The 18,713-nt window shown below is 35.7% G+C and overlaps 1 protein-coding gene across 1 annotated transcript in view; it reads right to left on the reverse strand.

Moving 5' to 3' along the window:
• LOC106054082 (6-phosphofructo-2-kinase/fructose-2,6-bisphosphatase-like) overlaps nucleotides 1–18,713 on the reverse strand; it is a 52,969-nt gene that overhangs the window by 25,515 nt on the left and 8,741 nt on the right. The window contains exon 2 of the mRNA XM_056025696.1: nucleotides 10,591–10,913. Coding sequence (XP_055881671.1) covers nucleotides 10,591–10,615 — 25 coding nt within the window. The 5' untranslated portion in view covers nucleotides 10,616–10,913. The remainder of the gene's footprint in view (nucleotides 1–10,590; nucleotides 10,914–18,713) is intronic.

An 18,713-nucleotide genomic window follows, 5' to 3' on the forward strand; every position in this document is an offset into this window, starting at 1 on the left:
CTACCAATTATTGACATCGCCGTACCACTGTCGGAAATGGACAAACAACGAAAAACCGAGGGGATAATAACAACTGACCTCACAGATACCTTCAAGGCCCTTAACATTCTCGTTGCCTGTCAGAGGGAGGTACTGCTGCAGACGGCACTTCTCCAGAAAATTCCTCAGTGGACAATGATAAAGAGACTGTATTGAATTTTGTTTCTCTATAACGAAACTCGACCCTGGCAGTGCCAGAGAACGAATACTTGTTCGTTTCTAACATAATAATAATAAATACTATATCCATGCGTTTGGGCTGAGCAGAAAATTGGGAAATAGAGTGGATTTGTTTTTCGTTAAGTACGCGTTAAAAATAATATAATAATCTCTACAATGTCTCATATAATGAGCCCAATTAAAAGGAAAAATTGGCCATTTTATAACTGAAATTTAAAAAAAAAGTCTTTTTCTCCGTTATAAATGTATCATTTTTTGGATAATCTTTGCTCTTCCAAACTAGTATGTAAATCTCTTTACACAATGTGAGTAGATCATTTCCATGAACTCAAAGGTCACAACGTAAAGAAGTACTACCAGTGTACACCTATGACCAACATTATTTAATAGGTTTGACGTCACACCGGATCTTCCTCTCTACCATGCGATCACGTTTTGAAAAAGTATTTGTACAAACATCACATTAAAAAAAATAATTGACTGTTAAAATAATGTAGTTTAGAAAATATGAAAGAGCGGTATTTCAGAATGCCATTTTAGCCGGTACCATTAAAATTGATTTTTTAAAATTAAAAGTGAATCATTAATAAAAAATATTTTCTTTATTACTCTTGATTGTGTTTGTGCGCACGATAGACTTGTGGTCCGACTATATTTTAAAAATAATTGTACGTAAAAGGGAAATAACCAGGATAAATATATACATCATAGCACTTACAAAGTGGAGGCTCTTGAATCGTTCTACGTCATTTAAAACATGAGTTATCCCACTTTGTCTTCTTTAGAAAAAGTCGGTCTGTCTGTCACGCGATGGTTGCCTGAATCAGCCAGGAAAACCAAAAGCTTAGTAGAGTTAGAGTCTCAGATTAGCATGCACGACTAGTATTAACACAAGGATAAGTGTACTATGTATGTAACTTCTCTTTTGAAGGAACTAATATATATACGTTTAGGTAAACAAAAAATACACCATAGTGCACCAGTTAAAAACGAATATTCTTTTGATTTTTAGAGTAAATTTTAAAGGTTCCTGTTATGCAATGGTTTGTTATTGGGACATAGTCTATATTGGGTATCACTGAAATTCTTTTTATTATCGTCGCCAACAACAGGCCTAATTAGCAAGAATTAGCAAATAATTATTAACCTTAAGTAATTCTTCATTAGTTTGAGGCGCGAGAAGCTTCTTTCACCAGATTCCAAAATTGCGTGATAAAGCCGTTTTTTTTTTATCGCGCGTAGGATTGGCGTTTTCCATATTGAATTACACCCCAAAATGACAATTTTTGTCTATATATTTTAGGAGATTTTTATGAGTTTTCAAAAGATTTCTAAGACTATTTTGTATATTTTGCAATTTCCGTAGATTTCCAGGAGGCCGCGGAAAATCTGTTATAAGTAAATAAAATGGTTTAATTTAATAATTTACACCTAGGAATAGCGTGGGGCCTATGAAAGTGCTGGGTCCACTGCGGTCGCATAGGTTGCAGTGCCCTAAGGCAGGCCCTGCAAAATAGCCTCGTATGCTACGCCGTGGGTCGACTAGTTCTTTTTTAAATTTTCTATGCGTTCTATATTATTAGTAATATTATGATTAGATGGAGCTGGTGGACATTGGTTGCGCGGTGTAAGTGGGGCAGGGAACCAGGTTGTATGTTTCACATGCTTCGGGTGTTTCTTCACATTCTGAAGATAATTACATCTTTCTCTCTTTCTCTCACCTTTTTTCTCTCTTTCCAATTGTCCCTCTTTGTCGTGCTCTCTCCCTCTACCTGTTTCGCGCTCTCTCCACATCTTTCTCTTTTATTCTTTCTCGCTTTCTCTTTCAAACATTCTTTCTAGCGCGCTCTCTCTCTCTCTACCTTTCTCTCTCCCTCTTTTTCTCTCTCTGTCAGAATCTTTCTCTTTTGCTTTTATTATAGGATATACATCAGTAGCTTAGATAAGAATTTGCCCGGGGGCTTGACCTCTTTAGGGGCCCCTGCATTTTGACATTCGAAATCACGACTTGAGCTAATGGCGTAATATTTAACATTCAATGTAAATAAAAAATTGAACTATCATTTATTAATAGAACCCAGACCCTGCGATCAGTTTATTAGGACTACGGTTAACGAGTCATGTGACAAGAACAACTAGCAAGCGCCTTTACATTCCCCAACTCATGGTCAGTTAGCCATCAGATTTGGATGGACTCAGGCACCTATAAAATCTCGAAATTCAAAATCCAAGTCTTCACTGAGATTCAAACCCGAAACCCCATTGAATCAACAAGCCAAGCGCTTAACTACTCAGCCACAGCGCCCCAATTTTATTTTATTTTGTATACAGATTCATTTTAAACTTGTATTTGTAATGTTAACCTTGTATTTCTAATGTTAAACATGTATTTCTAATGTTAAACTTGTATTTCTAATGTGAAACTTGTATTTCTAATGTGAAACTTGTATTTCTAATGTGAAGCTTGTATTTCTAATGTTAAGCTTGTATTTCTAATGTGAAGCTTGTATTTCTAATGTTAAACTTGTATTTCTAATGTGAAGCTTGTATTTTTAATGTGAAACTTATATTTCTAATGTGAAGCTTGTATTTCTAATGTGAAGCTTGTATTTTTAATGTGAAACTTATATTTCTAATGTGAAGCTTGTATTTCTAATGTGAAGCTTGTATTTTTAATGTGAAACTTATATTTCTAATGTGAAGCTTGTATTTCTAATGTGAAGCTTGTATTTTTAATGTGAAACTTATATTTCTAATGTGAAGCTTGTATTTCTAATGTGAAAATACAGACAAACATTTTGTTTCTTTGCTGAAATTCACTTGTATTAAAGGGGAAGAATCCAGACTACGTGTTTAAGACAAGAGCAAAAAGGGTGGCTAATGTCCCAGCTTCATTTACTTTAAAATATTGACTTTTTTTTTACCTTTATACTTTCGGACCGAGTGACCCGAACAGCGCAACCTTTTCTATTTATAGAGCAGCTAGGTCAAGTCAAGAAGGTTACAGGAAAGTCACCAGCAGATTTGTCTAATCTTTTTCTAATCTTTCTTTTTTTTTTTTAAGGTTATTCAAAAAGTTCAAAGGTTCTCACGACCGAAGACCAAATTGCACAAAGTCACACATATCACGTACGTACGCAATGGAAAACACCGAACGGTCTTTGAATTCCATGTTTATGTAATGAGGCTCCTGCTATTCGCATGAATGTAATATATGGAGGTAGCGTTAGATCATACTGTCAATTTGATGTAGACAAAGTTTAGTTTTTGTAATAGGTAAAAGCAACATTGAATAAAAAATGCAAAGAAAGTAATAATCTTTTTTTTTTCTTTTATTGTTTATTTTAATCAGATGATAATAAGTTACTGGGAAGTGGGAGATATAACGTGTACTAAATTTGCGAGTTAATATAAGCTTTGTAAACAAAATGAAATGTCTATAGTTTATGAAACATCGACACACACAAACCAAAAAAAAAAAAAAAAGAGTATGAAATAGGACTGTAAGCAACGAAATAGTAGGAATTTAAGCAACTACAACGATATATATATAAATAGTGTAGGCCTATTCCTTATACGAATTAATCGTGTTGCTATTTCCTGTAGCCTTTTCCATGACTAGAAATTTTAATTAAACAAGACTTAGTCTCTGTTTTGTAGACGCAACTTAAAAATTTTTTTTTTTTTCATTACGTGTTGAGTCTATCGATCTTTTTCAAACGATGACATATTGTGTCCTCTAGTCCTGGTGGAGGTTTGATGCTTTTAGTTAGAAAGGTCTCTAGGTCTCTCCATAGACAATGTAATGAGACCGACCAGACAGTTGCTTGGAATTAGGTTGTTCGATTCATTCTGTTTTTTTTTTATTTTTTACTAGTTTCGGCTAGCAAACCCATTTCACGTGAAGTGAATATTGTGATTCAACCTATACTCTACCTATTCTAATTTGATTCACTGAAATATTTGATTTCATTCAACAAATAGATATTTCCAGTGCAAGATATACACTACAAAGTGTGTTGTGTCAGAGCTACAATCTATCATCGCAGCTGGCACTACAGACAACACAACAGCAAGCCCAACGTCCAGAGATAAGACAAGCAAGACATTTTAAAAAATACTTTAAAAAAAAACAACTTACAAAGCGTATATTAGCATACTTGTATCAATTAGTCATGTAATTGAATTTGTAATATAACAAAACTAACAAGAATAAATCTGTGCGATTAGAAATTAAAACTGTTTTTATTGAGCTGTCTCAATAAGCTATGATTCTTTCACTAGTCTGGACCAGTTGGGAAAGGAGGAGGGGGGGGGGGAACCATTTAAAAAAAAATGCATTAAAAAAAGTTGTACGACTTAAATTCGAACTCAGGGCTCAAGCCTCCCCAAGGGGACTAATTCAACTTATACCACCACATCTGTCAAGTACGATTTCTTTCCATCGTTTCATACCAAACATAATAATTAATTACTAATATTTAACTAAATAATTGGTTACTTTTTATTGTTGGTTCTTGTTTTGTTAGGTACGGTACTAGAAATAAGTGTGCACAATTTTAGCTTAGATTAGCTTAGATTGGGTGAGAATTAATGTGTACAAACGTTTTTACCAGACAGATACAGTGAGTTGGTATAAGCTTTGAAATAGAATATTATTAACTTTGCGCTGATATAGATTGTCTGGCAGTGACAGAGCTTGATAACTTGGTGCCCCCACAGACTAAGTCACTAAGGGATCGGTAAGGTATCCTTTCAGACAAAGGAACCAAACCCGAACCTACTGGCCAGAACTGCACAGTCCACACCAGCACTTGCAAAGCCAAAAACAATCTGGAAAGACAAAGGCATAGACCTCGTCACTAAAATCAGACTGATCCAAACCTTCGTGATGGCCACATTCTTTATGATTGTCAACCTTGGATGCCGGCTGCAGAGATAGAGAGGAGGATACTAGCAATGGAATTGAGATGCTACAGAAGCACCTACAAAGAACGCATCATAAATGAGGAGATTTCAAACAGGATTACAATGGCAATTTGGCCCCAAGATGACCTGCTGACCTCTGTTATTAAAAAAGCAAATTTAAACGGTATGTCCTTATCAGAATGTTGGCAGGACGCGAGTAGACCTTCCTTCAGGGGACAGAAAATAAAAGAAGACGATGGGAAGACAACATCAAAGAATGGACGGACCTGTCATTGAAAGAAATTCTATTCAACACACATTCAACAATACCCCTATCGTTCAACAAACCAAGTTATAGGGTGAATGTGATTATAAACTTGTGTAAACTGGTGGCAGTTATAGTAACACTTAAATTTACAAACTATTAATAAGTTACGCAATTATCTCATCTTTACAAAAAAAAAATAATACGGAGTATGCAACAGCAAAAGAATCACATGATAATCTAGAGACATTATCTTTGTTACACGCTAATATTCTGAACTGATTCAGGCAACTTGCTTTAGTGGCACTAGAAATATAGATCACTAATAATGATTTGTCCCAGCATAAGGGGCAAGTAACGTGACTTTATCTGTATATACGCCGACTGCTTACTGTTAGTTCTATACTACTATTTAAATTGGTTGAAGGCTATCTATGTGTAATTGGTTGAAGGCTATCTATGTGTAATTGGTTGAAGGCTATCTATGTGTAATTGGTTGAAGGCTATCTATGTGTAATTGGTTGAAGGCTATCTATGTGTAATTGGTTGAAGGCTATCTATGTGTAATTGGTTGAAGGCTATCTATGTGTAATTGGTTGAAGGCTATCTATGTGTAATTGGTTGAAGGCTATCTATGTGTAATTGGTTGAAGGCTATCTATGTGTAATTGGTTGAAGGCTATCTATGTGTAATTGGTTGAAGGCTATCTATGTGTAATTGGTTGAAGGCTATCTATGTGTAATTGGTTGAAGGCTATCTATGTGTAATTGGTTGAAGGCTATCTATGTGTAATTGGTTGAAGGCTATCTATGTGTAATTGGTTGAAGGCTATCTATGTGTAATTGGTTGAAGGCTATCTATGTGTAATTGGTTGAAGGCTATCTATGTGTAATTGGTTGAAGGCTATCTATGTGTAATTGGTTGAAGGCTATCTATGTGTAATTGGTCTCATACCTTTGTTTACCATGTTTTTACAACTGCAACGTTTAATTTATTCTAATATTTGAATATTAGGTAGGAAAATATTGTAAATAATGAATAAATTGTTTTGTAAATAATGAATAACTTGTTTTGTGAATAATGAATAAATTGTTTTGTAAATAATGAATAAATTGTTTTGTAAATAATGAATAACTTGTTTTGTAAATAATGAATAACTTGTTTTGTAAATAATGAATAAATTGTTTTGTAAATAATGAATAATCTGTTTTGTAAATAATAAATAACTTGTTTTGTAAATAATAAATAACTTGTTTTGTAAATAATGAATAAATTGTTTTGTAAATAATGAATAATCTGTTTTGTAAATAATAAATAACTTGTTTTGTAAATAATGAATAACTTGTTGTTTTTTGTTTTAAATTGTTTTTCCATTTAATGCAAATGCTGCAAAAGTTGACTCATGTTTCCACGCTGAAAACCTAACCATTGTATCATTGCACTGCGTAAACAGTACCAACCTAAAACAACTAATTAATTCTATCCATATTTATTTTGTAGGCTTATGTCTCAGTGCAAGCTGTACTAACATATCCTAAACAAATCACAAAAAATCTACAATGTATACGATGTGTAAATGTACCTTAAGGGTTGGATGACCTGTTTATGCTATTGTTACATTTCCTAAACTCGTATCTAGACTATTTACAGGCATGTCACTAGCTAAGCGAGGCTTCTATTATCCCGTGTCTGTGCATGCTATTAGTCTATTGACATAGTCATTCCTTCTGTGTCAAGTTATTAAGTAGGAGCCCGGCATTCGTCCGGGCAATTCAGTTGTAGTCACATGCTGTTAAGAAAACATGATAAGATTGTTATGTGCGTTATTCCATATATACATATATGCACTTTTAGCGACTAAAGAATAGTAATCTAAAAGCTTTAAAAACAGTGACAATGCATGAGTAGTTTTACAAGTAAAATATTGAAAAAAAAACTCTTTTTAAAAACAATATGAAATTGCATTAATTATTTTAATAATAATAATAATTTAATTTATATAGCGCTGTTAACAAACAAAATGTACGCTCAAAGCGCTGTGATAATATTGCAAACAAAAGCACGAGAGCTAAAATGACAAACTAATCTAAAAAAAGTTTTAAACAGGTAGGTCTTAATGTTCTTCATGTTGTCTGATTTCACATGTAAGGCACTTAAATGATTTTCAAGTTCAATAATAACAAATCCGCCTATCTACCCAAAGCTTTTAACAAAGCACTAGACCCCCATGATAATCCGCCCTTTAGTTCATGTTTACGTAAAGAGCTAATCAAACATCAGCAAAATAAATAATCCGCCTGTGAACTTCGACACTTACATTTTATTTACTAGTTACGTCTGGAGAGAGAGCGAGTGAGCCAACTTCCTCGTGTCAATCAGAGCACCGATTATTAGATGTAGATCTATGTGTCATGACAACCAAATTTTCAAAGACCAAATTAATTTACAAAATTTGAGGTCGCCTCACAATCACTACATAAAGATCAATAACCTTGTAACAAGATCGGAACCACTACTCTGCTTCATTACTAAAAGCAGTGTTTCTCAAACTCCTGCCGGATGCGATATGAAAAAAAAATCTTTCCCAGCCCACTTAGCCAGCTCGAACCTGGTGGAAAATGTCATACAAAAGTAAAGAACGTCTTTGTTTTCTAAAGTTGCTATTTCAACTCTGTTTAGAATCCAAATCTACATAATACATGTTTATTATTAAGGCTGACGTTGTATTTTACATATTAATTATTCACAATGTTAATGTGTAGATAGTTAAGCGTTTTTGTATACTAAAAAAGCTAGTTCAGTAGATAGTATTGGAGATGCAGCATGCTCTTCTTCGATTCAGCAAGGGGATCTGGTGGAGCGCCTTGTAGTGCCCAGCCGCCAAACGGACTCCTACGTTATAAATTACAGAAAGTAGGTCTCCTAGCGTCAAGACTCACATGAAAATGGAGCGCATGACAAAAAGTCAAAATGCGGGAAGCTATTGAAGTGATACTTTGCAATCAGAACGTACTATTCATCCTAGTAAATAAAAAGTCCCTCAGGTCAAATTATGTGAAATAAGGAATAAAGCAGTACTGGCCAATGCTGTTATGTAAGGGGAATTAGAGGAACATGTAGCGCACGTACGTCTGGGATCATTGTAAGATCATCTTCGTGCTGCAAACAATTTTATTTTGGGCTATAAAAAGTCAATAACGACATACACCAGTCAGGACAATTTCGACCATTTCTGACACAACAAGAGACGTTTGGAAATTTCTTCAAAACGTTTTAAAGTCGATATTGTGTCAGACGCCTCTCGCGTAAATGGCAGACATTTAAAAAAGCTCCTTGTTCTAAGATGAAATGACTTCCCCTACTTGAGAGGACGTCGCGCTCCCGTCACACAGTTTGAGAAACGCTGCTGAAAGCGTGACATTTTTCATCTAAAAGTTAGGTATCATCCTTACGTTAATAACCACTTTTTTTTCAAGAACGATTTAAAGGGGAAGAATTCGACAACAGGCTGAGATCTGCTGTCTATGCATTATGACTCTCTTGACTCCCTGGTTAGAGTGCTATGGCTTAACGTAGACATATTTTATCATTGGTTACCTCTCATTACCACAGAGTAGCTTCTTATCGATCAGCCAAAAGTGGTCTCTCCAGAGATTGAACACTTATGAACTGCACTCGTCATCTCTTCCACTCTGACCATAGACTTAACCTACTGCACAGCTTAAAAACAAATAGGTCTGCAAGAGTTATCTTGCACACAGTTTTTTTTTTGTCAAGTTCACAATGTGGGTCAAGGTCAACACATTAACTGTTACACTTTGAATAGTTCTTTTAATAAACTAATTATTAAAACTAATTAATATATCGATTTAAAAAGAAATGAACCAACAAGTGATCATTAAAAGACCCCGCAATGTCAAATATACATAAAGGAATCAGTGTTCTTGAATAAATGAGGCAATAGAGCTGGGAGACGTTTCTTTAGAAACAAAAGCCATTTTCACACCAGGTCACTCTATGGGAATCATTTAGTGAAAACTGTGTTGGAACATACAGAGCCCTATGCGAAACGGATTGCGCGAGGCCCAGTCTGGGTAGGGAAAGGATAATAAGGGAAAATTAAGATTTTGTATCAGAAAATAAATTCGTCTTTGCATTTTATTCATTCTTTATCAAGTACAAAATCGCGATCAAATTAAAAAAAAATATTGCTTTTGATTTTTTTTTTAAAGAGATCGAGATAGATTTAGATCAATATTTATATGCCAGTGACTATTAAAGTAAAAGTAATGGAACTTCCGGTTTTGGTTAAAATTCGCACTATTATTACACTTTTATTAAATGAAAGCTGGCAATGCCTGACACCCCAAAACAACAATTTTGTCTATTTTTCTGAAGATTTTCATGAGTTTTCAGGAAATTTCCAGTAACATGGATAATTAGGATGCCGCGGGAACCCTGTTATAAGTTATAATGGTTTAATTAATAATTTCCACTCAGAATTAGCGCCGGGCCTATAAAAGTGTGGGGCCCTCTGCGGTCGCATAGATTGTAGACGTAGTGGCCTAAGGCCGGCCTGGGAACATACATGTATGTGATAAATAAACACATTTCAGTGCATACAGATATTCTCTATTAAGACCTTGTGTTTAAAAGTCTTCTATATAGGCCTAAAGACTTTTATTTGGTTTCTAACACTGTACAAAATCTGTGTAAAAAAAATACCACGAAAAGTCACAAAGCCACAAAACAAACACTAACATAAACTTAACTATAACCCCCCTGACCTTAATCCACAATACCAAATTCACCAAAGCATGCACACGCTTTTCTCTATTAAATATATAGATTTTTACAAATCAATAGACACAGACTATTGTTGAAATGTGCAACATAAAACAAAATAAGTTGCAGTTATAATCAGGGGCTGTACTAAAACATATTATATAATAAAAACATATAGATCTAATAACATATCTATACGTATAAAACATAGGGTATGGGATGTAAAATAAATGTATACATGATAATCTAATAGGAAAACTTTCCATGTCAACAAGACACATTCACTTCTCTGTAGCTCTACATCTTTAAAAAAAAAAGCACATTTATGCTTTAGAATTGTGTCGCACGTCGTCCCTCCCCCTGTATTACTATTGCCGCTAGACATAGAGATGTACATAAAAAGAATTACTCACAGTGATGGTTCAATAACGTTGGCATTTCCTCGTTCCCTTCAGACCTCTTTAGTCCATCTTTTGAAATAAAATATTCTTCAACAATAAGAAAAAAAAAACTGCCTGGCGACAAACACTCTTATCAGATGACAAACGAAGATAAGAGCTGCTAACTCCGCTCCTCTGGTCACTATATAATAGTGTCTGTTGGTAAGCTTAGTCCACTCTTAAGGCTCCTATCGCTCAACCCGCAAGCGATTCGCTCACTATCTATAAGTAATCCGTGTCAAAGATTTAATGTGTGAAGGGGCTGCCGTGGTGGCTACAGAGCAAACAAAGAAAGCCTGAAGGAAAAAAAAGAAAAAAAAAGCCATTATTGGGTCTTTATTAGTCAACATCACAAGTGAATGACAGAATGGTAAAGAAACCCAAATCTATGTCAGTCACTCACGTGGTAGGTGGATAAGATAAACACAAACAAATATAATTGGGTTTTCAAACAGTGCGGTCCTGTCTTTTAATGGATTCCCCCCCCTAAGCCCCGTACTGTGTCACCAAGTGTTCAACATTTTGTAAGATCAAAGTCAGTCGAGCTAAAATGAGCACATCTTATTATGCATGTGCTGTCAAGCTAAACAAACACTGATTCGTATATTCAAAAAGAAAGTGTGAAGCCTTCTAACAATAACTATTGTGGGATCAACTATTTCACTGTAGCTCTGTAAACATATATATCTCAACCATTGGCTATGAGCCAAGATAAATGTAAACTTGGATACATTGAGATTTAAACGCAGTTTATTGATAACGATATCCGGGTTTAGGGTTAAGTAAAAGACATTTAGTTTTGTGTTTCAGACCTGCAACGCAAAGTCTTCTATACCAATTCTGTCACTGATAGCTTTGATAGAAAGATCATCGATCTGGTGATTAGTTTTATAGTACACATTTGTTCTTACTGGTAGTAAAAAAAAATATTGGCAAATTTCAGGGTCACCAACCTTTGGGTACTACTATACACCACTAGTTTAGAGCCACTTAAATGTGCACTATATATTTCACTATACGTACTTTGGTATCGATGTTGTCACGTGATTGGCTTATAGTGAACAAGATATTCGTATTGTTTACTAATACACCACATGAACCGAACTTGGGTACGAAAAGAGTCTTAGTTGGCATGTATATTGATAAACAGGTAGGGGATAGTAGTAGCTATATTAGCTTACCAAAACCCCATCCCTCCCCAACAGTAATTATAGAATTAAAATTTCAATGTAAAGAGCTACTAAAATTAGACAAGATTCAGGGTTTGAGAATGGAATTGTGAATACAACGAATCGTGTGTGTTAAACCATGTCATCCAATGCTCTCCATTGCCTGGTCAAGCAAACAGAAGTCAGTGTAGCTTCTCCTCCAGACTTCAAGATATGTTGAGCAGGTGATGCACGTCACGTGACCAGCACAATGACCGAGCGCCAAGAGATGTCATGTGGACTCAAAAGTAATTTAAATTCAGAAAAACAAAATCCACCAGGATTCGATTCCAGAACTAACGTCTCATCTGCCCAACATTTTCAACTGATCGAGAAAATGGAAAAAGGAAAAAAAAGGGGGGGGGGGGGTTAAGAGAGACAAAAATTAAAGAATGTTCTAGGAATTACAACCAAACCTATACCAGGCTGTTTGTGGTCATTTATATTCTTACAAGTAGGAGTTTGGGAAAAGAAAAGGAGAAAGTGGGAGAAAGTAATAGTTATTATATATATATATATATATATACATGGCTTTTTTGTGACGGTACGCACCGGTACGGCGTATCGGCACGTTTTTGAAAAAAAATTATTACTTTTCTTGTATTTTAACGTATATTATTAATTTTTAGTAGTTAAAAGTTAGGCAATCAACTACTGAGTACCGGCACCTATTTTTTTTATAAAAACAAAAAAAGGAATGAAAGATTTTCAGAAAAATACAATAAAACATGAGCAAGTATACTGTTTGCAATGTGGTGTGCGTGTGTGCCATTTTCAATATTACTTGTAAAATCAAACATCTCAAAACCGGTTTTCTATTATATAACTTCTAGTGATTTTTTCTCTCTCCAAAACTTCCATTGTTTGAATACCACACAAAGGAACATAAACACATCTACCTTCTATGAGTTCTAAAAATAGCTTATAACAAACACATACTAATCTTACCAGGAAACCATACATCTTTTCGGTGACACACAGTGGCGTCAATAGGGGGCGCACCGGATGGAAGAAAAATGAATTTTTGCAAAAACATTTTAAAAATTTCTGACAGTATCTACATACACAGACATGCTTATGCCTGTTTAATATATAGATCTCGATTTTGATTTAAATTCCATACAAATGTCCAAAAACGTTAAGAGCTGACAAAAGGGAAGACGGGAGAGAGGGGGAGGGCAATGGCAATTATTTAAGGACAAAATCGACTTTATTCACAGTTATAAACACATATGTTAGTGCTTTTGAATCCAGTAAATCGGAGGATATTGCTTCGCGATCGTTTTGCTTCTTTTAACCTGCTGGTCCGCTTATACGATCATGCCTTATGCAAATACGTTTTTAGAAACGATCTACAACAGTTCTGACGTCACGACCTGCGACGTGACAACGAGCTATTAGTTGCCCACAGTTTGTGACGTGACAGGTCAGTGTTCAGGCCTTCTAGAACGCGTGGTCTCGCTGTAGGCCCTACAATGTATTTTTCGCCAACTATTTTTCAAGAGTCTACAACCTCCTTACCTCAGAACGGAACCATTTCTCCAGAGTAATGCATGAGAACTATTACGGTCATAGACGTGAACAGAACTGCTTCAAATGTCTCTCAAACTTCAGTATCGACCTGTCCCATCCCTTATTAGTATAATTTGGTCACCTGAAATGTTCTTACCATTTGAAACTGTGTTGTAAACGCTAAGAGAATGAGATTTTGAACCTCAGAAATACAGGAAAACGTTAAGCGCCAAGGGCTCGGCTCCGCTCACCGCCAAGTAGCTTGCAGACCCCTAGCTAAGAGGACCACAAACGTAAATGTTTTGGTCTAAAGCAGCAATAAGTAAACTATGTCACGAGACGCTGTGTTATTGGGCTTTAGACATGCCTGTCCTCGTTGCATAATGCATAATACATGCAGCGGATCAATAACATTGAACATTTGTGTCGGAAAAGTATATGTTGGGTACAAGTGGTCTGGGGGAGGGGGGCGTCACTATAAACAAAATTTGAGAAACACCGTTTCCATAAAGAATAAATATCTTAAAAGTCAAACAAAGGAAATAACTTTAGTTGATATTAAGTCTGTCATTTTAATAATCTTACATTCTGATGTATGTAATAAAATTACCAACAGGTCTTAAGCACAAAAACAACATTAAATAAAAATAAAATAGTGTTAACATTCACTTTACAGTTGTTGCAATAAGAAACAAATGTATATAATTAGCGAACTATATTGAGGTTCAACCAAAAGAACAAACAAAACGATGGTTTACTTTTTAAAATTTTCGGGAGAAAGTTGATTGGGGTAGGATGCCACCCTGAGGAAACCGCACCGGGTGACACCGACCCTATCGACGCCACTGAATGTCACACTTGTACATTGCGTGAACTGGCATCTAGGGCTGTAGAAGTTTTAATCCACGAGACCTAATCAAATAAGTCTCAAGTTTTAGACAAATGTTGTTACATGACAAATGAAAAATGTTTTATAAACTTGAAACAGCACACAAAGGAATAAAATGACAAGAAGTTATACATTATTACTTCCCAAAAAGCCCTCATTGCATTTTGCTTTCTAAAAAGTATCAGATAATGTTATCTAATATACATATAAGAGAGAAAGAGAGAGAGTCAGGGCAGGCCCTAACAATTGTGGGCCCCTATGCGAAACGATTTGCGCGGAGCCCAATCTGGGTAGAGAGGGATAAGCATAATGTCAAAGTAGGATTTTGTAAAAGAAAATACATTCGTCTTGCTATAAATTTAATTAAATGAAAGCTGATAAAGCCGTTTTTTTTTTTATTGCTCGTAAGTTTGGCACACCAAAATGACAATTTTGTCTAGTTTTCATGAAATGTTAATAATTTCAGATTTCCAGGACTTTTTTTATATTTTGCAATTTAAGGAGATTTCCAGGAGGCCCTGAATAATCCGAAGTCGCGGAAACCCTGTTATTATATTATATATATAAGTTATAATGGTCTAATTTAATAATTTACACCTATAATTAGCATGTGGCTTATGAAAGTGCTAGGCCCACTGAGGCCGCAAAGGTTGCAGTGGGCTAAGGCCGGCCCTGGAGAGAGTTCGCAATTGAATACAATAACAATTTCATATTCGCTATAAAATAATGCAAATATACATGCGCTCAGTTAAACTGCTAAATAATACTTATAAATAATCAAACATAAAACTCAGACTACATCAGGGATAATGTCAAACAGTAATCGAATAGACTTTGTACAATAATGATGTCTTCGTGGCCTGGTCGGAATCACCCGACCGTGATAATATCAATGCATTAAGAAGCTGCATAAGGCAGGTGACACAAAACGCAGACGTCAGATGTCTAGACTATCAAAACTTCAGATGACAAACAAGTTTGACCTTGACAACAATTAAAAAAAAGTCCGTGATTTGTTTTTTTCCTTCCTTTTTTATATTTTTAAATTTGTTAACAATTTATTTACAATAGAACTTTGATCACTTTGGTTTTTCTGAAGGGTTCAGTTGGTGTCCGGGTCACGAGGTAGTTATTACGTGTCCAAGTCAAGTCTTGTCGGATGGGGCTTAGTGAATAGGGCAGTCGTGTTTCCAGTAGCAGCTCAGTGACCACGGTCTCTGTCATTGTTTATCTCTCGCATCACAGTGTCTTCAAATTCTTGGTATGTGGCATTGGCCCAAACCCGCAAATGATGGAGCAAAAACTATTCTAATTTCTGTTCAACGCAAAGCTTATTTTAATGTACCTTTTCCCCGAAAAGTATTTTTTTTTTAAAGCGAATATGAGACTCTTCAGAAATTTTTCGGTAAATAGAAAATTAAATTGCTTTCTATTTGGATAACGAAGGCGGGGCTTCAGTGTCGCAAGAGTATTCAATTTTACAAAAGAGAAAAGCATAAAAATACTACATATTTTTGCAATTGTTTATGCCTGGCACTATTTCATGCTTTTAGCTTTCTCAATTCGCTATGATCCTATCACTTATCTGGACCAGTTGGGGGAGGGAAGAAAGAAAAAAGGGGAACAACCTGAATTCGAACTCATGGCTCAAACCTCCTCAAGCCGACATACTTATCACTTTGCTTGGGAGGTGCTTATAAAAAAACAGAAGATTGTATGATTATCTATTGTTTGTTTCAAACTTACTTTAAAGCGGCGACCTATGAAGGGGACTAATTCCGCTTATACCACCACTTCAGTCAAATACAATTTCTTTCTCTTGTTCTAGATAATTGTGCACAATTTCAGCTTGATCCGAGATTGGGTGTGGGAGAAATAACGTGTACAAACTTTTTATCAGACAGGCAGAGTTGATATAAGCTTTGTAACTACCGATAAGTAAAAGATAATTCTGTGAAACCAATGTTTGTTAAGGCTTCACATTGACGACATGAAATGAAGTTTGGTCGGTTCTAGATAGCAGTAAGTAAAGACGGGGGGTTGAATGCTAAAAATGTTCTTGGCCAAAGTTGCACATCTCCTTTCTTTGATGATGAGTACTTGGTATGTGCCAGTATTCGGGGAACTATTCTGTCTACCATATCTTTTAACATAATTTTTTAGCAATGGTTTCTCATCTAGTTTGTACTAGTGAATCAGAGTTACTGTCAGATATAGCTAACTTACCAGTGCACCAAAGTCACTCTCAAATCTAGCTGACCCACAAGTGCACAAGATTCAATGTCAGATGTAGCTACCCCCCTTTTTTTTTGAACGAGTTTGCTACTTTTCAAGTACCAAGAGTAGCAATAAAAGATCTAGATATAATCACAGTTGTGAGAAGCAGTAACTTTCTAAGTGGTATCAAGCTTGGAACATATCAATACCATAACACTTTTATTTCTTTCAAGGAAGCGACAGAGGTTCAGAAATGGTCAGAGATTTAAATGAGCGAATTCGTGCGAGACCATTTGTTATAGAAGACCTGAACACTGGCCAGAGACGTCGTAGCCTGTTTGCAGTGGAGACCAATGGGTCGTTGCCACGTGGTACAGACCTGTGACTTGGCAACGGGCTATTGGCCTCCAGTGCCCACAGGTTATGACCTTGGAGTTCAGTGTTCAGCCCTTCTATGAAGATTTGTCTCGATTCGTGACTAATTGAAAATACTCAGGAGAAAAAAAACAAAAAAACAAACCCACTATCTTTTAGACTGCAGTACCAGAAAATGGAAAAACGTCAAAGAATGAAACTGGATGTGACCACAATCACAAGACGAAACACTGTATGGCTATCACGAGGTCCTCGGAGACCTTCCTGCAGGGAACAGTATCAGGGAAAGAATAAGAGGGAGATAAAGGGGAAGATAGAATCAAAGAACCATGAATAGAGATTCTAGTGAAGAGGAAACATAGAGAGATTAGGAAATAGTTAAATATGAAAATACTGTTAACATGGCCAACATCTTATATTTCCGATCAGATATCACAGAGAGATGAAGTTATTCTGTAGTCTACATTTACTTTCAGCTTTAACTTTCCAAACAACGAACTGGTGTATGACACATAGTGCACTAGAACTGAGTCAATCCAGGCTCATCTTTTGCAGGCCCTCCTAAACAAAAATTCTCATCAAAAAGGACCAAAGTTTTAAGTTTGACACTAAATGCGGATAGGTCACTATACTTCCCTTGTATAGTCATAAGAACCAAAAATAATCGGTGCTCTATAAAACACATACACAGTTGAATGTATTTGACATTCCTCTAGGGAACAAAACGTGTGAACTAAATCTTAAGGTTTCTCTTTTATTGCACAGAATGTCTGTTCAAACTGTTGGATCTCAAACTGTCATACAAAGGGCTTTGCCGTGTTCTTATTCATTTTTTGTTTAGTATTAATCATCCCATTGTAGCATTTGTAAATCATTTAAAAGCTTGACGCAGATTCTAGTCTATAGGACAATGGGAAAGATTGAGCGAAGAACAGGGGAGAAAGAGAAGAGGAGACGTGTTCATCAAGAGGAGACGTGTTCATCATATTATAACTTTGAAAGATTTTTTTTTAATTTTTTTTAAGGGCGCCAAAGAATAAATAATAAAAAAAGAGGGGGGGGGTAAAAACAAAATTTAAAAAAAGAGCCAGGGAGATTTAAAATTGGTAGTACGTGACCTTTCAGCTGCAAAGTAGGTCAGAGCACTCAAACCATGTCCCACAAATGAATATCTTTGACTTTCAAATGTTATTACCTAAATTATTTTCACGTACATCTATTTGCTGTTACTAAACACTGGTCCAACTTCCCAACAACGGTCTACTAGAGCTTAGAATGCAAACAATGACTACTTAACTGCTCTGTTTGGAATAGTTCAGATGTACCCAGGCCAGCAAGACTTATAGTTGACAATTCAATTTAAAAGATCAAGCTCTCAGTCTCAACTAATTGTGTTGATCTGCTGTTATTTATATAACTACTTGTAGTTACATTTGTGTTATATAATGTAGAACTTAATTTCTCACAATTTCAGATTCTCATCTAATTTTTAGGCTGAGCGCAATGTCGGAGAATATCTGATGATAAAATACTGTATCAGGATGGCTGCCTGGTCTTGTGGAAAGAGCTCTATTGTAGATCTGCCTCTACGTCATTAAGCCATCGTACTCGTGGTCTACCTTTGGGACGCCTGCCTTTTGGTTTTTGCCGGTGAACAATCTTTGCTCCTCTGTTCTCTGGCATTCTTTCGAGATGACCTGCCCAACGTAATCTGTTCCTTTTAATTTCTGTCACTATGGAGAGGTCTTCACATTGCTGGTTTATTTTTTTGGTTGATGCGAGTCTTCCATCCGGTTTCCTCGTGAATGGCACCATAAAGGTTTCTGAGGATTTTCTTTGCCCATTATTTTAGCAGATTTTCTAAACTTTTTTGTCATTCTCCCCCTTTTTAGTTT

Source organism: Biomphalaria glabrata, chromosome 4, assembly GCF_947242115.1.
Source record: "Biomphalaria glabrata chromosome 4, xgBioGlab47.1, whole genome shotgun sequence".
NCBI classification, from domain to species: domain Eukaryota; kingdom Metazoa; phylum Mollusca; class Gastropoda; family Planorbidae; genus Biomphalaria; species Biomphalaria glabrata.